Source organism: Tyto alba, unplaced genomic scaffold (genome assembly GCF_018691265.1).
Source record: "Tyto alba isolate M040663 unplaced genomic scaffold, T.alba_DEE_v4.0 Super-Scaffold_14, whole genome shotgun sequence".
NCBI lineage: Eukaryota > Metazoa > Chordata > Aves > Strigiformes > Tytonidae > Tyto > Tyto alba.
Window position 1 is genome coordinate 60,010,555 of NW_024881276.1, and position 25,348 is coordinate 60,035,902.

A 25,348-nucleotide genomic window follows, 5' to 3' on the forward strand; every position below is an offset into this window, starting at 1 on the left:
TTGTTTATGTTCTTGGAGCTGTTTCTAGGCTGACATCAGTATCACTGTTTTTTAGTCTTCCTAGCGAACCTTAGCATATAGATCCAGGTGTAGGCATGATTAAGCAGTTTTCATCTCCCGCAGACATCTTGGTAGTGCATATTTTCAGTCACACCATCAGGATCTGGGTGCACAACCCTCTCCTGTTGGTCATCCTGAAGCTTATATCCAGCTCTGAAAACTGAGCCATGAAAAATCAGAAGGGTGGTTCATAAGAAGGGTATTTTGCACCATTATTTGTGCATTCAGCCCCACACCTCTGTCCTGTTCTGCTGCATTGACTGGTGATCCTGCCCGGTTCCTCCTTTCCTTACTCTCCCAGTGCACCTCAGCAGGCACAGGCTGCAGATCCAAGACTTCAGTGAAAAGCAAGTGTATGGTGGGAATGTCACACTGCCGGTTTCTGTGAACAATCGAAGACTGATTTTTTTTTTTTTTTTTCTGGACAACAAAAGAAAACCTCAAAAAGAAAAAAATGGACACCAGCCAAGAAACAGGGTGGGGGAAAATGTTTATGGGTGTTGGCAAATCTACTGTGCTGCTTTCCCATGTTATAAACTACATCACTGTCTGCAAACTCGGGGAAGACACCCTTCTGCAAACTAAGACGATACGAGACTTGTCTGTTATGTCCCCTACGAACCTAAACTCCTATTTCTCCACTAAAACCGTCTAATGAAAGGTGTTTTATCCAGCACATACACTCGGTCAGTATCATCCCAGAAGGAAATTCTGACCAAATCAGTGATGCGCTGCACAGCCAGGCTTTAAGGCTCCGATGAAATTAAAATAAAGATTTGAAGGCTCTGAGCAACCCTGCTCTGGATAAGGGGGCGGGGGAAGGGCAGCATGTGGTTTGGGATATTTTCACCAAATGTGAAAGCACACAGAATATTTCACTCGTCTCCAGTGGGAGATCACGACGTGACTCCTCTGTAATGAATTCTTTATCTTGGCAGCTCTCCTGCTCTCTCCCAACCGTGCCTCCCTCTCCCCTTCTGCTCCCAGTGCCGTTACGTACGGTGGGGGTTGGCGGGCGGTTCGGGCCCGGGCGGGGGCCCGGCTGCCCACACCTGTGCGCTCCCCCGCCTCGCCGCTCCGCTCCGCCTTCCCCCCCGGGCACCCGCCGCACACCCGGCCCCGCCAAGCCCGGAAAAGCTCCCCGGGCTGGGCACGGAACCCCCGCTCCCCGCCCCGCGTTGGCGGGAGGGGCCCGGCCGGAAAGCGTCGGCCCGCGGGAAGCCGGTCGCCACGGCGACGCGCGGGGCCTGCCCGCACCGCCATGGGCCCCAAGCGGGCCAAGACCGGCGGGGTCGCCTCGGCGGGGGCCGCCGTCAAGAGCTGGGAGGCCGCGCTGGTGGCCGCCCCCCTCGAGGAGGTGAAGGCAGCCGAGGGGCAGCGCAGGGGCCGCGGCCGGGGCGGCATGGGGCCCTGAAGGTGGGGGGGGGCCCGGGCCCGAGGCGGCCCTCACCGCCCCTCACCGCCCCTCTGGCCTGTTTGTCGCTGCGGGGGGGCGCCGCGGGGTCCCCACGTTCGCCCCGGGGAGGGCTGTGCATCGTCCCGAGGGGCGGCGGAGCTGCCCCCAGCCCCCTTGCCCCCTGCCACCCAGCAGTTTTCTCGCTTTTTCTCCTCGGCGCTTTCCTTTCTGGGACTCTGGTTGCCAAATTTCGGCTTGGAGTGAACTTTTTACAAACTGCTGAACAACGAGGTTTGATGGAGGTGCTGACACAGCATTAACTGTAGCGTTGAAAATGTGAGGCTGTAATTTTCCTGCTTGAGTGTGTGCAGCTAAAAGGCACTTTCTTTTTCTTTTTTTTCTTTTCTTTTTTTTTTTTTTTTTTTTTTTTTTTCTTTCAGAGTATGTGAGGTTCTAAAGGCATATTTAGGTTTCCAGGTTCTGTGTAAGCAATGTAATTCTAATAAATCTTGACTTACAAGTCAGAATTTGGTTTCAAAATAGGGTAGTAGTTTAGCAAACAATAATATTTATCTAGCATGTGTTTATCTAGCGCTGCTTCTGCAAGTGAGACAAATTACTTCCGTGGCTTCCTTGTTTGGTGGGTTCCTCTTGTGCCCTGTTAAAAAAACGAGGGTGTTTTTTTCTTCTTGCTATGGGTTTGTTTTTTTTATAACATGCCAGTAGTTCTGGTTAAGTATGAGGATTTCTGAATTCAGGAGGAGACTTTTAAGCTAACTGATCAGTTTTCCTGAGAATGCCAGATGTCCAAAAATCTCTTAAATACTTGCTTTTACTTCTGTTTGGTAGTAACCATATAGTACAAGTTTAGCCAAACAAAATCACTTTTTGAAGTAAGCTACTCAGCTAAGGCTGTTGTTTCCCATTTTTACCTAGAATGTAGATTTTCCAGTAGAGTTCAAAGGTCCTTGAACCCTTTCTTGCTTGTGAATCTTGCCCCTACTGTAGGAGAACCTCCCTGAAGCATGAGAATGGGGGGCTGAAGGCTCAATCTTCCATCATTTAGGTTGTTCCTGACCTTTCTCTCCCACGCTTACTAGCAAGGTGCCAATTAGTGATTTTTTTTTTTTTTTTTTATGGTGGTGTTTATTGTGGTTGTGGATATTGTCCAGTGAATTCACTGAACAACGTGCTTTGTTTACTCTGCTGCTTCCATGTGTAATTTATTACATTTGTTAAATGCAAACCATTATATTGAAGTATTGTAAAAGGTAGGAAATAAAGTTCTCAAAATTTAGGAAATGCCAGAATTAGGATTATTCAGGGCCACACATTGAGGCAGATGGAAAGAAGCGTTGAATATGTTCACTGAATGGAGCAAGAATTCTGTAGGAAAAAATGTGCGATCTCCTAATTAAAGATGGTCAAAATGCCCATACTCATGGGGTTGGAATTAAGATTCCTTGGTTCCTTCATTCTGTTATTGTCCAACTGTTTTCTGATCCAGTTAAGTTAATTCTGCTTCCTCTGTCTTGCTGTTAGCAGGCAGAGCCTTAGGAACATGGGAAAAACTGTCTCCCTGCTGTGGTCGGCTTGAACTCGGGCTTCTGTGATGTTGGGCAGCCTCTGAAATTTCTTATTGCAGGAAAATTCTTATTCGGCTCTTATAGTCATGGGCGGAAGCATACTCGGTGCAAAACTGTCAAATGCCAACAAATCTCTTCTGAGCACGTGTGAATCAAGATTCATCAAGTATGGCCAAATGTGGGTATACTTAATGTAAATAAACGTGTCTGTGAAAGCACATCTTTGACCCAAGTATGACTGTGCTGCCAAATTTAGTTCCTTCCTTCAACACAGAGGGGATCTGATATCTTAATTAATCACATAGGGGTTTTTATTAAAGGATAAACTTGATTTTTAAAAATCTTATTCTGCAAATAGTCTAACCACACTGTATCTTCCCTCTCCCCCTCCCCTCTCCCCCTCCCCCCCCCCCCCAATAATTTTGTAGCATACAAGATTTAAACTCAAATATATAAAAGTCAGGAACTGAAAGCAGCCTATAAAAAAGTGTTGAGCAACTTTAATTGTAGGTGTCACCAGACACTGCACAAAATTACCTCTGACCCCTCCTTAATATTGTATGTGATATACCATAAGAATCTGAAAGTATTTGGGAGATGACAGGAACTCCTATCAGTTAGATAAATTTCCCTCCTTTTAATTCATGTATAAAGAATTCTTAAAGTTTTTACTTGTATCAGTTTGGAGAATATTCTTTCACTTTAGTGGGGTCAAATGGAATTTACTAGAACTGGTTTTAAATTGTACCAGATAGACTGAGCAATGAAATTTCACATTTTAATGCGTGTTTATGACTTATAATATTTTATTAGCCTGATCTATGAAAAGGAGTCATTTTTCCAGTGGCGTTAAGATTTTTATGGACGGGTATGCTAATTAAAATGTTTTAAATGGTATTTACTAACCAAATAATTGCTTTTACTAAATGCACTGTGAAAACTGGCAAACAGACAGCTTAAAAACATGTACAGAGGAAATATGGATTTTGCAGAGCCTCACATTTTATATACATCTTTTTTGTTTCTAATGTGCTACCCAGAAGAACATGGAGCTGCAAGTTGTATTAGCCTTCAGATATTTATCAGGATATCTTGATTGCAATCACTGCAGAATTAAATTACAAAATATAAATTAAGATTCTTATTTTTAAATTTGGCATGCTTTAAGTGGTTAAAGGGTGATATTTGCTAAGTGAAAGGTGAATCCTGGGCAAATACAGCCCTTAGTTGAAATAACTGTTATACATTATATGTTCTTATTGGATAGTATAACTAAGCATAGCAACTGGAAGCCACGTTCTGCTCAAACGTGCTATCTGTGTGGTTTCTCTCATTTTACTGGAATTTTAGGGCCTGAAAATTGAACTGAAATGAAACCTTGTAAAACCATTAAAAACGTTCTGAATAGGATGGCTCCACTTGTGATTACTATTCATACTGCTACTCCTTTGGAGAGGAATTAACATTCAGTTGAGCTCTGACACTCTCTAACCTGCCCAGGTTATACAGCAAAAGCTCAGGCTCTTAAAATCAGAATCCATTAGTAATATGGGCGTGTGTTAGTCGGCAGGTAATGAAAATGGGCGATGCCATATACAGTCACTGTGTTAGGGCTACAAAGTAGCTGATGGGCAACCTTTCCCGGTAATGCCAGCTCCATTTACTGATTACAAGGTCCCTCATTGTTGAAAGCAAAGAGTACTAGAGGTAATATCGCTTTAAGTGTTCATAAATCGCTAATAAATGTCATTATTTCTGAGGCTTTACTTAAAAATCAGGAGATTAAAGAATTATTGCAGTTTGTTCCTCAAATATTTGGAGTTTAAGTTTTCAAATGTTTATCTTCAGCCAGTACAGTTAAATTTGAAATTGTGCTGCAATGAAATGGACCTACTAGTTCTAGTGGCCCTAAGAAAAAAGAGAAGAAAAAAAAAAAAAACCCAAACAAACCACAAAAGAGCCCAGCATAAACCCCCCATTAAATGCCACAAGAATAACTGATGATGCAAAATGACAGATACTGAGATTGCCTGGAAATGGAGGGGGTGGTGGGTCTCTGTGTGAGAAGGCTGCTTGGTGCTTTTCCTGGCCAGAGAGATCTAGGAACTGGTACTGCAAAAATAAACGATATACCTGACTTGTTCAAATGACTTCTCTAGAACAGCTGTCCTTTTGTGTCTAGGAAATGAAGCAGAGAAAACAAGATAGGTTTAAAAAGAAAACAAAATCTTGTGCGTTACATCTGCATTTTCTTCAATGTGAATTGAAGTTAGAGATTTTTTTTAACATACCTATGTTATTCCAATACTACTTTAACAAATAAGATATTGCAGACTCTGTGTACTGGTTTTTAGCAGCTGGAAAAAAATCACATTGCAGAGGGACACAATGGAGGTTTGAGGACAAAATCAGGAGAAGATGAGACACCTGTGTTTTGTGAAAACAACGATTTTGAAAAACTGCTAGCTGTTTACAGGGAGCTTTCAGATTTAGGTGGATTTTGCTAGGATTGGAGCCTCTTCACCTGAGGGACATAAAAGGTTCCCACATAGATGTTTATTTCTAAGAGAGGCTTTGGTGCATTTCAGCTCTTGACACGGCCAAGAGTTTTAAGGCAGGGTGGGGGGACAGTGTCGTTTGTGACGATGATTGTCACTGGATGTTTTCCAGTGAGAGTGGTCTGGCCTCTTAACTGGAGCTTGTTTCAGATTGTTTAGAGTATTCAGTTACCAATGACACATTTTCAGCTTCACGTTTTCTCTTCATTCATGTTTGAATCAGCATTGTTGATTCTGTGGGCTTCTATTCCCTGCATTTTGGTCTTTGTTTGCCATACGTAGTGCTCGCATTATACTCTCAATGACAGCCTCCCCAGACTGTTTCCATGCTTCTCCAGTAGTTATTTTTATGGTTTTCTCTATCCGTTCTTTAAGCTGGAAACCTCATTTGAGGTAGCCTTAGGGTCACTAATCTATCCTCTTTCAGATCCTTTCTCAGGTCTCACTTCTACAATAACATTTGAAAGAATCAAACTAAGTAGAGGAGCAGTTGTATATTGAGGGAGAAAATATTTTTAAAGTAACCATATACATTTTACTACTTTTCCGTCTCATTTTTATGTTGTGATTTTAGGTGGTGAGCTGTAGAAGCAGGGTCTGTTTCTTCTCTGTCCTTTCAGTGCCTTAAACGTTAAGGATATTGTTATGGTATTGATAATATAAGGGCAATATTGCAAAAATAATAGATTTTTGAGGTCAGAAAAGAGCACAGTCAATTAAAAACCTTAAACTGTATACTAAAACTGCACATTCGCTGTCCTAATTGACTTCAGTTGCTGTTCTCAATTTTCAGCTTTTCTGAAAAATGATCTTTGAGGGCTTCACAATTGGTCAGTCTAGAAATAGATGACATACTGTTAATGACTCTGGGAATTCTGGATCATTATTCCCTGTTCAAGTGTGTGTAGCTATTTCTGATATTTATCTAGCTCCAATTCCCAGATACTGCACCTTTTTTACAAAAGGAATATTTTTTTCTTCATTTTGCACCTAGGGAGGTATGGGCTATCTGTTTAAATTTTTACCCAAAAGGCCTTGTATCAAGTTGCATAGAATTCCGTGGAACTAATTTAGGTGGGGTTATAATTTTCACAACTAGTTATCTTGTAGAGGCTCATTCCATGTATTTTATTTTTAATATATTAGTCAGTGTTTTGTCTATGCTCTAAATATCCTTATAGCTGTTCTGCGGAGAAGCTTTAGCAGCTTGCTTCTTTGAAGCGGAGAATTTAGGGAAGGGGAAGGATGTGGAACACTGGTGTCAAAGACATACATTTTTCTGAGAATATTTGTGTTTGGGTAAATCCTAAGTTTTTTGAAAAATTAGTTTTTCACCAGCAGGACTTACCCTGATTTGCTTTGGTGCTTTGTTACAGGCTGCTCCAAAGGTGGGCACAACAGTGGAAATGAGGAAAATTCTTTCTCAGTTACTTATAGAGCCTTTCCAAGAAATGCATAAATGTCATGAAGTAGAGTTGCATTGCTCAAACATAACTCTCAAAGTGCCCAGGAACTATTAGAAGGGCCAGAAAATAAGGATTTGGAAAAGGAATCTAAGGATGGAGAAACCTGAAAGTGGGATCAGATAATGAAACTAGGGACTAACTGGACAAGGAGACTGAGGACAAGAGCTAGGAGAGCAATTAACAGGTGTGGGAAGCATTCAGAGAAGTGGCAGAACTCAGATGGGAAGCAGAGTGAAAATGGAAGGAGAAATGAGCTGGGCACAGTTGTGACCAAGGGCTGGAAAGATCAAGAAGAGACAGGACTATAAGGAAGTCTGGTTTCACAGACATCGTTGTTGCAGGATAATGTTAATCAGTACTAATCAGGTTTAATTTCAGGGCACCAAGATACCAGCATGTTTTCAGGAGGAACTAAAGAACGCATAAGGCAGAGGATTTAGGACTCTCTGATGGAGATTTCTTCATGTGTCTGAAAGAACTGCAGGAAGCTGTGTAGGTTCTGTAGTGCTGCTGGACCGTGTTTCCCCTGGCATCTAGAGTAGAACCTGACATTCCTGAGTCTTGCTACTCTTGTGCTGTCAGCATCTGCCTGCAGGACTTACTGGGCCTCCTTCCCCTCCTTTGGTGGTCCTCACTGAAGCGGACAGCATAGTGGTGTCAGTTGCTCCATTAGCTCATGTCGTAGGTGGATGGATGGTGGTTCTAAAGGCTTCATCTCTGCTGGTGAGCCCTGGGAACACCAGCATACTGCCACATGAGGGCATTCTCATTTTCGTTCTGAAAGCCTAGAAAATTACGCGTTTGCACACAAGTATGGACATCTAAAGTCTCTCTGTTCAAAGAATGGTAAATTTTTGTGTCCAACTCTTAGCAGCTATACAGTGACAACTTTAACTTGAATTCGGGTTAACTGCAACTCCTGGGTGTGTGTTTTGGTGGTAATATTGGAATACCTAGCTCTTTCGTGTTGCTGTGTACTGGTAGCTATCTTGGCAACTTTAGACAGGAGGAGGTATTGTCCCCTGTCCTCTTCCCCAACTAGAAAGGGGAAAAAGAAATTCAGTGTACTCAGTTCAGTCCCCACACAGGCTGTTGCTGCTGCTGCTTCTCTGTTGAGCAGAGCCTGCTACCCCAGGTCAGCTGGACAACAGCCTTATAAATTCCGTTGTGTTTGCATGCTCCTAGAGCATCAGTGATATGCTTGCACTCTCCTGCATGTTGTAGTTTTAAAAACTTAAGGTTGATTTTGTACTGCTATAAAACATCAAGGAAGTTTATGGTGTGTGGAACTGTAAGGACCCTTTTGGATTTGGTATCTGCTCTGTGGCTACTTGCAGTTTCAGAAGACACTACACTTGGTGACCCAGGTGATCTTTCCATCTTTTTAGTTTCTCTGAATATTTTCTGGTTAAAAAAATAGGCCATGCATGTATAATCACATCATGCCATAATCATGGGACAATATGCTTTGTTACCTTAAGAATACGACAAACTGTTTCTCTCCTTGCAAGCATTTACTAGTTTGAAACTTACGTCAACTGTTGCTTTCTCCCATTCCAAGTCATCAGTTATTCACACTGCAAATATTTAGGTAGGCTCTTTTTCAGCTAAGAGAGGGAACAAATAAAGAAGGTTACAGTAAAAATGGAAAAAGAAACTTCTTTTGACATTTACATCTAACTTCTTTTTGGAACAGTCCTTTCCCTCACTTTACCATCAACTCATATTTTGTTCCTCTTTTCCACAAGGTCTTTGTGCATAATATACATGTATGAAAATATTTTTACCAAAATCCTAAAGTTACCACCCTCTCTTAAATTTGTCTTTAAAATATTTCCCTGCTGTGATGCATACTGGACTGGTACGTGACTTTGCTTAGCCTGGTCTTGATTAGCATGACGGTGTTTTGGGACTACCTTGATCTTACTGAAGGTCATTCTGTTTTTACCTTTGTGTGGCTTTATTGATATCCTTGCAGTTTATACATGCTGATGTGCAGTGAAAAAAAAATCATTTGAAGATCCCTGAAGAGTGTACAGCATAAGCATTGGAATTGCTTATGGTTCAGGCGCCACTAATGCTGATAGTGAATACTCTGGAGTGAGATGTAGATGTGCTGGAGAGCCACTTGCTTTGTGAAAGGAATTACAGTAGGTTAAAGCAGAAGAAATAAGAAAGAAGAGTAACCAGTAGAAGTTGTTTCAATGGCATAATTTTGAAGCTTTTGTGGACATGTATCATTAAATCACATATTCCAGTCTTTTCTTGTTCTGCATTTCTTTAATCTTGAAATCAGGTTTTTGGTTTGTTTTTTTGTTTGTTTGTTTGTTCGGTTGGTTGTTTTGTTTTTGGTTTTTTTTTTTTTTTTATATAAAAATATGTGTATTTTACTGCAAATATTTGAAAACTGCTAGTGTTTTTCATTTGTCAATATTGTAGTGAAATATAAATTGCCATTGATTAGTTCTGTGAAACTGTGTAAGAACCGTGGTATGCATAAATATACCCTCATAAAACATCATACAAATAATGCTACAATTTTCAGAAAATAGTATTTGGGTGTTATCTAATTCCTGGGATGAGGGAGCTGATTTTTGTTTATTTTTTTCTACAGCAAATCATCACAATAATACATATATTCAATGATGATAATACATCTATTCAAATTTCACTTCTTGTTTGCATACCGAACTGTCAAATCCACAAATGACATTTAAAAGTTACTTTATCTTTGTGTGACTCTAATGCAGCATTTGCCTCCAAGGAGGTTTGTAGAGATTGTTGGTAGGCATTTGTGTTTTCCATAGCATAATGCTGCCACCTGACGGCAAAAAGAATTGGGACGAAGTACTGTGTGCTGCTTTGGGTTGTATACAGTTTATTTCAGTGTGATTAATACAGTGATGTTTAATATGTCTTAAAGGGAGTAACCATCTCTACATCATCTACTCCTTGAAATTGCAGAGAAGCACTTTTGTTTGCTTGAGTTTTATTCCTTCAATGTCTTATTTTGGAAAGCAGGATGACTGGAAGCCTAGCATCACTTTCGTTATTGGGACCCAAACTGAGGATGAAATTCACACCAAGGCCCTGTCTCTTGCTGTGCAGATGCCACAGCGGAAGCTCTTCAGCGTGATAACACGTGAAGACATTTTCAAACAGGTATTCCAAGAAAGGAACTTTTAATAACAAACGGAAGGCTAGATCTCACTTCTACATACTAACTTCTTTGGTGCGTCGTAACTATAAATTTCATATTCAGTTGAATTACTCTGTGGAAGCTTTAAAAGTTACATCAATTTATAGGAGTTAAAAATGGAAAAAGAAAATCTTACTGTATAAACTGGTCTGCTCCCTGTAAATAGTGAGGTTTTGTTACAGACTCCTCTTCAAGGTGCTGATCACAAAAGCTTCCTCTGTAAGATACAGGGATACCATAAGGTGATTCCTCAGGGTTTTGGAGTGTGTATAGTGTTTGCAAAAGGGAATAACAAGTAAAATAATTTGTGTAAGCTTAAAATCTTCTCACAGTAGAATGTTTTATTTCCTTGCAGATCAGAGAATCTGGGAACCAAAAGGCAAAAAAGGTTAAGGATGTGCCTATGTACTATGAGGTAGGTTAAAACATCTATTGCAGTCAGTGCTCTTTTACACTGATGTAAATACAGCTATGTGATTTGTGTTATGCATATCTGAGTAAATGCAAATCTATTGGATGTAGCTGGTGAAAACACTCAAGCATCCAGATACTTAAAACTGCTTTCTTTTTGTGATACCAACTGTGTTCTGTTGGGCTGCTAATGAAGTGAGGATGAAGATGTCTTTTTAGAGATAGCAGTTTTATGATGTTAAGAACATGTTATGTGGTCATATTTTGATGGTATCACAAATTACGGAAAAATGATTAAACTCTTCCCTCTCAGATGCTCCCAGTAATTTAGAGACTTATACCTGGGAATGCAGTCCCATAAATGAAACACCATCTCTGTGTGTTAGTATCCATTATGATCACAGTTTGATGTTAAATTCTAACATGGTTCATCTAGTGGGCTATGTCGGGGGGGTTAGGAATCATGCTTAGTACAAAGAGTACTTCCTCCTACCTTGTTAATGTTTTACTTACAGCTTGTGAGAGGTTATAAAATCCTGTGATTAATTAGAAGATTGTTTAAAATTTTGTCAGGTAGAGTTTTATGGCCCTACAGACCTGGAGCATAAAGAATTTTGGGTCCCTCTGAAAAGATCTTGTTTGCGTTTTAGTTCTGCAATGACTAATAAACTTTTTATGTGTCTCAGGTTTTGGTGGACTTTATAACAGGTCTTTTTAGTTGCAGTCTGTTTTTCAGTAATGCCAGACTACTATCTGAACAAGTCCCTTTGGAATTATTTACCACTGACATGACTGTGAATTTTATGCAATTAACCCTCTTCGTTTAGGACTAGCCTCCCAGGCAAACTCACCCTTCTATTACCTTGTATGTAAAACCTCTTCAGTCCTACTGACAGAGGTATTTTGAAGTCTAGCTCTAAGCAGAAGCTTTGTATGATACCTGTATTTAATTATTAAGAGCAATTTTCCTTGTGAAGTGGATACTTATTAAATTCCGGCTGTCAGTGCTGTGTCTCATTAGCTACTTACTTTACTCCTCAAAGACATTTTTTTCCTCCCCTCCTTTAACAGAGAATATAAAATGCCTGTTCTGACCTTTTGCTTGGACTCAGTTTCCGTTCTGGCTGTAGCAAATTAAAAGATTGACCATGTTGCCACAAGCGCCAAGATCCTGCCTCTCTGAGCAAAAGTTGCTCCTGAGTATTCACTTAGAGTCCATGTGCAGTTTGTACATTCAAAGCTTTCTTTGCATGAGGATAAACAAGTACGAGGATAGCACAACAGAGCTGTGAAATGTTCTTCTGAGAGGAGCATTTATATCTTTACCACACGCAGTTCTCTCTTATGTGGTAGGATTCCACACACTGGCATTTCCTCAAGCGCATATTCATTTCTAGGGAGACTGTAAATGAGATTCCTAATGTTTAATGGGCTTTGAACGTATGATGTGTACACATGTGTGAATTTGGGACTGATGACATGCATAGTAATGTGGTTATTAACGGTATTAATAGTAACATTGTTACCTGTGTCATTGGTCTTGCACATTGCATCTACTGAAATGCAGGGGTTTTAATAAATTTCAGTGCAATAGTCTGCAGTGCCTGCAGGTCAAGAAACTTTAGCAAACTGATCTTGGTATTTTGCATGCTAATTATATATCATATTAAAATAATTCCTGTTGTCTATTCTAAATTACTTCCTTCAGGGTTCCTATCATCTTACTGTGTTGCATTTCGTATCACTTTTAGTGTACAAAGTGAAGAGGATCAGGGCAGGGTTTATGAATATGTATCTTAAAGATTTTAAAATCCAGGAGAATTAGGTGTCTAGCACCTTTTCTGTCTCTTAAATAATTTGATGGGAGTATGAGTCCTGACTGGTAATGTTGTGCTAATTCCAGCACTTAATTAAATGATGTTAGGCTGAGTCTCTCATAAAGATGCAGTGGAAATTCCTTTTTTTTGTGTGTATAGAAGGGAAAATGTTATGCTTCCTGTAAAATATCAACAGATTTCATAATGAATCAGATTAATTTATCATATACAGTTTTTCCAAGAGCCTAAAATTACAGTATGTTTGAATAAAATGTATGCATATTATAAGCAAGATATATATCTTTTATTGTTTATGTACCTGTTTGTTTTGTCAGCTTTCTATTAAAGTTGGTAATGTCATGTGTAATTAAAGTGCTTTACCACTACTAAATATGATAGTGCTTATTTTCCAAACTTAGAATTTTGAAAATCTATTAGAGCCTAAATTTTCTACACTAGATTTGTTCATGAGGGTGTTTTTTCTTTTACCTTGAAAATTCTGGTGAGATTGAGTTCAGGGGCTGTGTGGATGGAAGGATTTTTTTTTTTTTTTTTTTTTCCTTGTAAGAGTTGTTTTCCAGTTTTGTTGGACTCATTGGGACGAGGTCAGGAAAGTTGCCTTTGTGTTACCCAGGAAATTTTGAAAAGGAATCTTGTCCCACATTCATAAGGGAACAAGCTGGAGCTGAGGCGTAGTATCATGGTGAGAAGATTGTGAAAGAAGATGGAGCCTCATGTGGCCCCTTCATGTGAGAAGACTGGAAGTAGATAGATAGCATTGCTGAAAATGGACAGTTGAATAAGAGACATGGCCATGAGAGAGAAGGATGGAAGGGAGAGATGCAGCTGAGGTACTTGAGATAGAGGTTTGTGGAAAGATGAAAAAAGAACAAGTGGCAGAGACAATAGCAGTTTTGTTTGGATGTGGATCCCAGAACGCTGCCTTCAGAATGTGTCCTCGTGCTTGAGGAGCCAGCAAAACTGAAGTCTCGTAACAGCAGCATCTTTCCACACTGCTCTGTCTCATCTACAGGACAAGCCATCCTGTGTAACCAAAAAGGCTTAACTGCAATTAACAATATTAAGCTTTATTCCACTACCTGTCAAGAATTAATATATTAATTCTGGTTTCTCACAGCAAGGGTCCTACCTATAGTTGTCAAACTGAAAAATATAATCAAACCAGGTGCCAAATCCAAATCATGGCCCATTCTCATACTGGAATGCTGTGAGATTGGAGCAGAATAAATCACTTTTAAGTAAGTTTTTCCCAGCTGTTAATCACTGGGTAGATAGCTAGCCCTGCTGGCACCTCCTGCGTTTTGAGGGTGGGAGGCAGCATGAGCAGTGCTCACTGCACTCTAGAAATCCTCACTAATTCCCTGAGGGCATGTGTAGGTGAATACAAGTTAGGAAAGCACCTAGGAATGGCAGGATTTTATATATATAAAAACGAATTGAAGGAGTAAATTCTTCTGCTAGGCTCTGTATAGTATGCTGTGGAAGAGTGGAAGCATGCTTTAAGTAGAAACGATTGGCACAACCCAGGGGAGGAGGCCGTTACACAAGTGGAGTGAAGTCTGTGATAGGAGCAAATCCCATCATTTAGATGGGGTGGGAGGAGGACGTGGTTGGAGAACACATTCATATTGGAAAGGAAAAGGGAAATGGACTGTCTGGGCTTTGGACATCAAATGTAGTGGACATGTTTGATGTAGTTGAAAGGAAAGTTTCCTGCAAGGGATGATTTATTATTATTATTAATTTTTAATCCTGCACCGTGTCTTTAATGATACTTTTTTTCTCTTCTTTGGCTGTCCTTCCCCTGCAAGACACAGCTTTGAAAGTAAGAGTTTTCCTTCTCCCTTCATCTCTAGTAAAACTGACCCAACAATCTCTGTGTTCTTGTCAGTCTAGGCTGGGAAGGGCTTGGTAAGCACCTAGTGGTTTAGGCTTACATTGTTACAGTTTACACTGTTCTGGCCTACAAGGGGATTTAGATGGGAGTTATGTCACTTCTTCAAGAGCTAACTCTTCCGGTCAGGTGTGAAAACTTCAGACTTGTTTTTCAAGTGTAAATATGATCTGGTTTCCCAAGAGACCATAATGAATGCTACAGAAATAAATATATATATCTGCACAAAATAAAATCACTGAATTGTTTTGAGTCTTCTTTTTTGGTGAGAAAGACTATTGACAAGAAAATTTCTGAACAGTGTAGCCAAAGAGTTGAACTTCCTACCAGTGTTTCTGTCACCAGTTTGTTTCAAGGAACAAGCTAAAGTGGAAAAAAAGTGAATTAATTTAGCAAGGAAGAAGTGGATTTTAAGCATTTCTGTTAATTAATGCTTTGCTAGAGGTGTGTAGAATGTAGATGTATGAAGGCAGGATTGCTGCTGGTAAGACTATTTGAAGTGCTTATCATACGATGTAAAGAGAAAGTCCACTTTAGATTGGAACTGAGCATATAGTTCCTGGGATAGGTGCTCTTACTGTATTTTGAAATTTTATATATGTATGTATATATTGTATTATATATTATTATATGATATATAATTCTATAATACATAGTTATATAATAGATATATTTTAAATATATATTTAAAAATGTGTGTGTGCATGTGCATAATTATTCAAAATTACCCTCTATTACTCACCCCAATGGCATGAATTTAATTCAAGAAACCGGTTGAGAATAGCTATTCTATTTCTAAATAACTTTTATGTCATCTCTTCAGTAGGTCTATAAATACCGTATACCTTTCTATTATCTTATACCTGTCTGTTGTCTTATGTTGCTTGTTTAGACTCTCTCGTCATTGTCTCTAACAATATATTCAGGGGAAAAAAAAAAAAAAGGCATCAGTAAGGACAAGGAGTATGCATTTATTTTGTGTTAAGGATGTTATAGTAAATTTCTGGGATAGAAAAATCAAAAGTTTTGGTTTAAACTTGATGTGAAAACTGAACTCTTAATGTCGCAGACATAAAGCTTATGGCAAGGAATATTTTCACCCAAGAAGTACAAGCTGTTGTGAGTTGTGTGGCATCTGGAGGAGAGCAAAGACTCGTTAGTGGTCAGGATGTGTTACTGGAGAAAAAAGTTGCAGAAATAATGCTAGTCAGGAGTATTTTTAAAGAATCCTTTTGGTTTCTTGTGGAAACATATAATTAAAGGTGACATATTTTTGTGGAAGTGTATAGATTTTGACAAAACACCATCAGAAGGATTGTGGTCAAGAACAGGCTTTCTCAAAAGTAGAGTCAGTCATGTTAAAACCCAGCCCTCTCAGTCTAAAAATGCATGTCAATGGAATCATGTTTTGTAATAAAAGTTAGAAAGATTTTGGTTTCATTCCAAAATGTATTTTTAAAATTACTGTAAAATGGAACAGCTCAGGAGCCAAAACTTTTCAGGTGTCATTGTTCTAATGAGAGGGTTTGACAGTAAAAACAGCTTTGTCAGCCGGATAGAAAGATTTAATTTTAATTTTCATTCCAGTACAGAGCAAAACAAATACTGCAGTCTTAAATACCATAATACAATGGAACAGTTCTTCATTCCGCCTTTGTCAAGTGCTATTGTGTGGATGCAAGTTAAGAGAATTTTATTGCAGAAGGACTTGGCCCTTGCACTGTATGGATGTGCAGAGGATCTGTGCTCAAGACACAGCTGGGAATTGTTGTTAAATGAAAATGTCTTTTAAAGAGGTACTGGCTCCAGGGAAGGGTAAGGGACTTTAAATCCTGCTGTGAACACTATCTACTCATCTGTTTTCAGCTCTGTTGTACCTGTTACCAAGCTCCTACCAGGTATATTGTAGTACAGAGTATTTTATGTTTTGTAAATGGTCCCACTGCATGAGGTGGTGCACTTAACCAAGTGTATTGTCTTGTCTTCTGATAAGAGTTTAATTACTCTGCCTCCTGGGTCCAGGTTTTTAGGTCAGTTTACTTAAAAGTATGTTAAAGGAAAAATTTGTTAGCTTAGGTTTAGCAAGTTTCACAACTGTTCATCTTCAGCAGTTTGTGAATATCAATATGAATGAGCCTTATGAGCCAATATGAGACTACCAGTGTCTGTGTTAGCAGCTGAGGTTAGATTTACCCCCTCTTTATCTCACAGGAGACCTTTACAAAGCAATTCACTTTGCTCTACTGACAACTGAATAGGGACAATTTATAACTATGCTAAACTATTCCAAACAGACACTATCACACTCCAGGCCACAAATCTTTGGCATCTTCAGATGAACTGCAAATTTGGGTTATCTACATTCCTCCTAGGTAATGTTAAGGTAGTCCAAGATTTCCTACATCTTGAAGATTTTACTAGAACTCATTGAGGAAAATGCTATGTGAGCTTCTATCTGTCCTGCTCACCTTAATTCTTACTTCATAATGCCTTTCACTGGTGGACTTTGTGCTTGCTAAATTGCTTGGACTGACAATTGCCTTGCTAGCACCAATATCCAAGAGAATAGAGTATCATTGTCAAACGCCTTCCCATAACTTGGCCAAATTGAAACAAAATAAAATGTCCTGACAAAGGAAAAGCCATTCACCTGGGTTCAGCTGCCTTTACAGAACAGCAAAGATCTTGCTTAATTCTGTGGTCTATATGCCAGTCCAGTTTGGATGTCTTCATGACCTAGGCCATCCTAGTGGCATTAGAGTTGTGTGTGATCAGGTAAATAGATCTAAGCCTTGGATAACAGCAAAGGGATTTTTATTTCAAATATAGGAAACCCATGACACCTAAAAAGAATAAAATATTACCCAGAGTAAAGACATACCCATCATGTCTTTGCATCAGCCTTTGCCATTGTCAGAGCATCTGATGCCACTTCATGACCAATAGTGGCCTGTGTTGACCTTTGAGTTATTGAATTATATGCCTTTCATTTGGGCTTTATTTATTCCATGAGACTGAACTGTTGTTGCTATGAACCAAACAGTCCTAGAAACTGTAGTTGATTACAATACCTTTCTAAAGTCTTTCCAGGGACTCCTCTAAGGACAATACGTCATGTTAAAAAGTATCAGGATTTTTAAATGCTGAAACTGGGGCAAAAAGTCTTGAGCTCTTGCAGGAAAACAGTCTGTTTTCTAACTTTCTGTTTTCTAAAATTTGAGAGATTGGGTTCTGTTATTTACCTGAGACAACTGAACATGTTCATCTTTTCTTTCCATTTCAGAATAGTGACTCTTCTTAATTCTAGGATTCTAGAAGCAATGTCTTCTGCATGTATTATTTTACTACTATTAGTTGTTATTGTGTGGCCTGAGGCAATTCATAAAACTCAAAATTGTTGATGATTTATTTTCTAGGAAAGAAACCTGATACCTTTTGAAACTCATCTATCTTTTGAAAATCTGCTTTAGAACACTAGTGAGACCTTTGGTTTGCTTCCTAGATTACAAGGCTTCCTGCATGCATGCAACTTGGTGTAAAATTTCCTGCTTTTCCTGTGCAGGGTTTGTTGAAATCTCTGTGTAACTAGAGCAAACAGCAGTTATGTCTGTAGGAATATCATCCTTAAATTGGTAGAGCAACCCTCTGGAGTAGCCAAAGGAAATGCTGTTCTCTGTTTTGTTGCTTTCAAAAATTGCAGGTGACTATAATTGGTTAATTAAGGACAAGAGAGTGCAGGACATTCTTCTCAAGTAGAGCAACTAATCCCAAAATCCCTTCTCACTAAATGAAAAAAAAAAAAAAAAAAAAAAATGCCCAAAGCCCTGTTGCAAAGCTGGACCAAGGTAAAAAGCTAGGTGGGTTCTGCCAGCACAAGGGTTGATGAGGCAACTTTTACTTAAATCTTTTTGTTCCACCTCTGACTGGGATTTCTTCCTAGCCATTTGCAGTGTTAGAGAAGCATGACTAAATCCTTTAGCTTTGTAATATTAGTTGTATGGATCCAGTTGACTGGAATTACTAGAGACAATTTACTTTTTGAAAGCATAAAATATTCTACTTCACAATGGCAAGACTTTTGGGCAGTTTCATACGACTGAAATGTAAACACTTCAAGATTTGATCATAGCAATATATCTCTTCTTCAGAGCAGAGATCACAACAAACTGGCCTGTCCTCTTTTTAAAGAGGTTTGGGTTCTGTAGGAATTCTTCAGTAATCACTTAAATCCGATTTCAACTATTTCCCCAAAATCAGACTGTTAAAAGGAAACAGGTATCTGAAGGGTCACATAAAAAAACCTTCCCTATATATAAACTCCTCTTTCTAGAGACAGCAGTGCTGATCTTTGGAATCACTGGATATTTGTGTTGTATTTTGTCTTCCCTTAAATTAGTTTGTTTTGGTAGCAGTTAAGTGGTCAGGAAGCCATAGAACATGCATGTCATAGATGGTGAGAGCTCTTTGATAAAGCCAAGGTGAAACGTTATGCTAAATTTTATGTAACATATGTTGTCATTTTTACTTAAATGAGGTTATTCACCTGTTTGTATTTCCCTTAAAACATTATTTAAGTGCCTGCAACACTAAGACACATATGTCATACACATCTTAGAAAGTTCTCATTCTGCATTGCTGAGATTAAACCAGTTAAGGTATGCCCTCAGGTTGCATGTTTCCTGTAGAGAGAGGTTTAAAGAACAAACATTCGTACAATGGATATTTCTAAACAGGTTTCTGCTAACCAGATCAAGGTGCCTTGTGATCTGGCAAAAAACAGACTCATGTGAGTGACAACATATTTTTCTAGGGCACAAGAAGCCACTGCTGCTGCTTTGAAAAATGTTCTTGCAATTGAAAGGCGGGTATTTAGTACATGAACAGCATATGTATTTGCTAAGTATTGCTCAATACTGAAAGTGTCCTGTTCTTATTTTAGTAGGTTTGTTTGAAAATGACTCTAAGGGGCAGGAGTCATCAAATTCACTTTAAATGTTTTTTTAATTCCCTGGAATACCTGTTGGTAGAGTCTTCACTGATTAATGAAGATGATTCATTGGCTTAGCTTAAGTTTTACAGTCTGCCTTGTGGATACATAAACTGTATGTAGAGTTCTGTTCAGATATACAATTGATTTACTAATTTACACGAGTCCTTAAGCTGAGTTCAAATTGTGAGTCATTAATTCACCAATGAAGGGTAATGATTAAGCAAGTGATTTTTTGACATCATAGTTGGGAAGAGGTTCTGAGACGACAGATGAAATTAGGTGGATGGTCTGATAGTAGAGACTAAATTGCCTTTCCACACTACAGGTATGATCTGAAAGAAGTTGCTTCAGTTAGCTCAGTACCTTCCTGGTATTCTTTCAAAAATGATTGTTCATAGTATGCTATAGTCAGTGAAATTACATCAGCAGATTCAGAAATATTTAATAGTATGTGTAAAGAAGTCTTCTTTAGACAAAAGAAATCTATCAGTATGACACATGCAGCTTTTGTTCCCTAGTGTCTTGAAAGCTGCTTGTGAGGGATTCATCATACTGATAGCAGACAGTAATAAGTGAAGATCACTTCCCCCCCCCCCCGCTTTTATTAGCTTGCTCAGGAAAATACATTTGAACAGTAAATAATAACTTGGTTGGTACATGTAATCCATATAGCCTCTTGACCGATGGCTCTTCTGCTTCAAATTGACTTGAACTGTGTTGGCTACTAAGGGATTTGAGTTACCAAGGGGTTCTTCTAGGAACAATTATGTTTCTTTTAGGAAGTGTTATGTGAGTCTGAGATATAGGTGATGGCCTGGATTTCTTACAGTTTCAAGAACAAAAGGGAAGACAGGGCTTTAGAAAGCTCACCCTGAACGTGGGAGAACTACACTATGAAATGGGCTGACCACTGTTCGTAGCCAGTGATGCTACTGCTTCCAAGTAGTGATAAGGCTGTGAAAGTTGATAATGCAGTTTATCACTTTGAAAGCTTTTCTCATTATTATTTAGCAGCCCCAATGGTTCTGTGTATTGAAAAGGAGGCATTTCAAAGAAAGATACTGTAAAGACTTTGGCTTTAAATGTTTCCCAAACTTTTAAGACCTGTCTCCTATCTCGGTGGCGCTGGCATCTGCCAGTAGTATAGTGTCATTTACAAGCAGTCATGCAGTGTTTGAATGGCTTGAAATATATGCCCTTTGCACCAGGCAGCTAAATCTCTGCATGGTTCATACTGCCACCACGGTGAGATCAAATACTGCACCACTGAAGCCTTTCTGCACTTCACAAATGTGACCCCTGCTGTGTGAGGAATGCTAAGTTTCCTCTTCCTTTAAAGGAAAAGAGGCCCTACCTAACTGAATTTGTCCATCCAAATTTCCATGGTTTCTCACATAAGAAAAAAGATCATCACTGGCGGGATGAAGTATAGCCAATCTGAAATTAATCCACTTTATAGTATCCCAAAAAATTCCTTCTGTACTCCTACCAAGTCATTGTCTTCAGCCTTTTTTTTTTTTGCTTGTTTTTTTAATTGAGGCTCTGTGGATTCTTAGCTGCTTATTCCAGGTGCCAGCATAGCACTACAGATGAGGTAAACATGCATAAGTGTACTAAATTTAATTTCTCTTATTTACAATGCATGGATTGATCTATGTTCTGTCTTTAAACTAGCAGTGATGAAGGATTGGTTTTTATTTGCTTATACATACAGCAGGTTTTACATTGTTGTATGAGAAACTGTTTGCTTTCTTTGTATTGCCAGATGTCATGTGCTCGTTTTGCCTTTGACTTATTTGTCTGACATCTATCCACACTCATGGAATGTATTCCTGTTAAGTAGTTTGGTTTATACTTCTCTAACGCCTCACGTAAGAAAATTTGTCCTCCCCACCCACTCAGAGCTCACTATAGACCTCGGACAAGTCTCTTCATTTCTGCATTCTCTCTCTACAAAATAGGAATAGTCATGATGCATTGTTTTTGACTGGTAAAATGCTTTGAACTTCTCAATAAGAATGGGTTGTAAAAGAGTCTTAAGCATTCCTTCTTTCTTCCATGAGCAATAAATCAGCAACTGCCACTGAGCTGGGATACTACGTATATACTTCTCAGGAATCCTTCCAAAATCCCTCCATTTCCATTCTATTGTGTTTCAAGAAATGTGCAACTCATCTAATTAGGCAATTGGGAAGCATCCCTTTTCTGTAGGCTGTTAGCACCACTTGTGCAAAAAAACATATATGAGAACTTTTCTCTCAAAGGGAAATTACTATGATATTTCTACCGAAGTCTCTTTCTTTCAGAGCACAGATCTGTGTAGCTAGCTCTGGGTGACTATTTTTTGTTGGCATAGCTAGTATTTTCTAGCATGCCTACAGTCTTTATGAGTTTTGAAGTATGTTCTTATCATATCCTTGATTTTCTGCTGTGACGCTGAAGTCAATGGGAATCTTTCCAGAAGCCTTCTATGGTTGGCTTGTTGAGATAGTGACCAGTAAATAGTCTTACTCTGAATACCAAAGATGTAAAGCAGAACTGATCTTAACGATGATGTATCTTCCTGTGTGTATGTTAAGGAGGTCATCAGGTTTATTAGTGTTGGAGGGGCAGGATTGTTTTGGGAGGATTTATAAATCCAAATATTTTGGTTATTTTGACTCGCTGTTATGTGATTCAGAAAAATCTGAGTTTTAAGAGATTTCTTTTTCTGTACTTTGCTTTCATTTGTATGAAGCAGCATTTCAGCATATAATAGTCTGGACTCATTTTGCCTTTGTTTTATTCAGAGAAGCATTTTCAGTAGCTACATTTTCTTACCTAGGTTTTACTTGAAAAGTGAAAATTTCTAAGCTAGGCAAGAAGCTATGAAAGCTCAAAGCTAATGGTGGTATTTGCATTAGACAAGACACAGTTCAGTGAGAAGCAGTGTGCACCTTCATTGTCTGAATGTTAGCAAGCAAAATTGACACCACATGTGCCCAACTATAATTGCTCCAAGAGGGGGAAAGAGAAACATGTCAGAACATTTGAGTAACACCTAATTCAGCCCATGGTTATAAATAAAGCTGATGGTTGCTTAAAAACAAAAGTAGGAAAATATTATGGTTATATTATTCCTCAACAATGCTTCCTACATAGGTGAACTTTATTACAGAGACAACACAAGTGAAAAGAAACATATAACAAGTTTTTATGGTATTTTTATGTTATTTTATTTTTTTCGCAGTAAATAAAGTGGTTATGAGGCTCCAAGGAAAATGGCCCAGATGTTAGTGAGTTGTATGAAATTTAGTGGAAACAAGCTGTAAAAAACATAGTCATAAAACAGCCTGTCAGTGCCACACATCTGGACAATGCAGCTGTATGTTCCTGCTGCTGTCATCACCCTAAGAAAACTCAATAGCCTTATTTCACCCCAATTAGGCTGCATACCAACAGAATCAGAATTACACAGGGAAGGTGGTGTATTTTCACCAAGAGAGACCCTCTCAGATTCCCTTCAAGAAGTTTTTATCTTTCATTCAGGGTTAGTCACTTTGTAAACAGTGCTCCAAACTATTCCCCTTGATTTGCTATCTGTTAAATGCTTTTTAATTTATTACTTTATAATAAGTATTTGCTTAATGTTGCTTCTTTGTTTAAAACCTAAAAAAGTTACATTTTACTGTGAGAACTGTGTGTCTGTTGACCTTCACATAAATCATAGAAGTTTTCTCCTTTCTAGTTTTATCTCATACTGAGCAGATAAAACTTCACTTGAGGTCTTAGGAACCAGAGAATAGCTATGCATCATACTGATTTGTTGTTTTTCTGAAAGTGTGGCCGTTTTGACCCACGCATTGTACAATATGAGATACCACTTCCTTATTTAAGCATGCAAAATATGTGTCAAATGCAATATTAAAACTATAGAGGTAATTGTTATTTTTTGTTCTTTCTCTTTGCAGGTGATAGAAGTAGCCAGAGCCATTCTGGATAGCGGTGAAGAAATTCCTGTGACACTAACTGGAAAGCTGTTGAAATTTCAACTGCTTTGTCTCAAACAGAAGGACCTTCAGCGAAGAGAAGCTGAAAAGAAGGTACTATAGAATGCCTTAGGGAGGATGCTTAATTATCTTTATGAAAACACTTCTAGTGCTGTTTCTATAAATTCAGCTTTCTCCTCATGCTTAACTTCCTAGATCTATAATTGAAGAGAAATGTTATTAGAAATTTATCTATTTAAGTTAAACAGATTTCGGGGAAGAAGCTCTCAAATGCAGGTGAGACAGGGAAAAAAAATAAAAAATATTGTACAAGAACTCTTTGCTAGCGTGAGAAGTAGTAATGTCTTAGCTGAGTCTTAGGACCGATAGAAAATAGAGCTAGAAACTGGTTTCACCTGAATATATCTTTGCTGAAGTAAAGGTAGGAGAGGTTATTACTTGAGAGGTATCAAGGATAGATGCAGAACATCACTACGAAGAAATTATTACTGTGAATCACCTCTCTGGAGGAAATTTGGAGAAGTTATCTATTCCATCCTCTAAGGCAGGATAAAATTTACATAAACTGTTCCTGGCAGTTGTTTGTTGAGCCTTTTCTTAAAACCTTCCACTGCTGTGCCTTTGCTTTTCTGCAGCAATCAGTATTACTGCTCAGCTATCTCTGCACTATGGCCATTTGGAACAGTTTTCTGACCCTATCAGCCTTGCTCTAACTTAAGCCCATTACTACTTCGCTTCTCACTGTGTATGGGGACAACAGTTCTTCCCCTTCATTCTGTATGACATATTTAACTAAACAAACCCAAATATATTACTACTAGCTCCAAGATTGCCTCGATCAGATTACCTACATGTTCTATGAGGAATTTCTTCAAGCTTGACAGAATCACAATCAGATCAGAACTCTTGCTCTCTAACATCTGTAATTAAAAAAAAAAATAAGTCAGTGGTCCATTTCAACAACTTACTGAGCAGTTGGTCTTCGCTATAATCCTTTTCCAGAAAACATTCATGCAGCTGAAGACCATTATCAGAAAGTCATATAATTGCTGCAGTAGTTTACCCTGTTAATTGATCAGAAACTATAATGTAAAATGTGATGGCATGGAGACCTAGGCAGTCTATGTATATAAAAGCTGCAAGAAAATGACAGTTTCATGGATTTTGTGTAGTTAAAAGTCTGTGAATTTCTTTATTAATAATTCTATCTGTGGGAATAATTGGTAGATAAAGTGTAGCACACAAGAACATTAAATGCTAGGTGATAAATTAGTGTCCTGTTCCCAGAGAAGTCAGTTGCAAAATTGATTAACAAATGATAATGTAAGCTGCAGAAATACATGAAGAACCTGAGAAAAAAAAAAAAAAAAAAAAAATCAGCTTTCAACCTGAAGAGAAATTGAGAGGCTGAAGCTTTAGAGAAGATTTTCCATAGTGAATTGGGAAAAAATGGCTTTTAGATATCAATCAGTGCTGATAAGTAAGCTGGAAAACAAGAGTTTGAAGTTTAAATATTAGGCCCTTTAATATTAAAATAAAGCCTTTAGCTTTGATTTGGCAAGATTACTCTTGTAACTATAATTTTATTTCCCTGAAGAATCTGAAGATAGTTGGTATGGAAGGTTGAAGAACCTCTGGAACTTAGAGTTTCTCCTTTGTTTTAGCCAAGCAGTCTGGACAAAGTTGTCACCTCCTCTGGATTATATCCGTATCAAAACATGACAGGCAAACATGAGAGCAGCACCTGAAGGACAACGACGGAGTCAAGAATTAGGAAGGGTTTTGGCTATGAGGATGCCCTGTGGTACAGAATGAGCAGAAACTGGCTTTCAGTTTAGAATTCTAAGTCTGAATTGTTTGCCGCAAAATTTTTAATCCTTTCTGACTAGCTTGTACAGTACAAGTTCCATTGCTAACAACTCAAGGTTGAAACCAGGATTTTACTAGCAGATCAGTTTTCA

At 38.7% G+C, this 25,348-nt stretch overlaps 1 protein-coding gene across 7 annotated transcripts in view; it reads left to right on the forward strand.

Annotated features, from left to right (window-relative positions):
* The first annotated feature begins 1,278 nt into the window (after window positions 1-1,278).
* Window positions 1,279-25,348, forward strand: part of SPAG17 (sperm associated antigen 17) — a 120,477-nt gene continuing 96,407 nt past the window's right edge. For 5 of the 7 annotated variants that reach the window (XM_042788505.1, XM_042788508.1, XM_042788509.1 and 2 more), the window contains exons 1-4: window positions 1,279-1,417; window positions 10,088-10,228; window positions 10,621-10,680; window positions 23,349-23,480. In XM_042788505.1, the coding sequence (XP_042644439.1) occupies window positions 1,322-1,417; window positions 10,088-10,228; window positions 10,621-10,680; window positions 23,349-23,480 (429 nt within the window). In that variant the 5' untranslated portion in view covers window positions 1,279-1,321. Of the gene's footprint in view, window positions 1,759-3,131; window positions 3,221-10,087; window positions 10,229-10,620; window positions 10,681-23,348; window positions 23,481-25,348 lie in introns of those variants that run through there. The other 2 variants (XM_032995629.2, XM_032995630.1) reach the window with 2 other exon arrangements.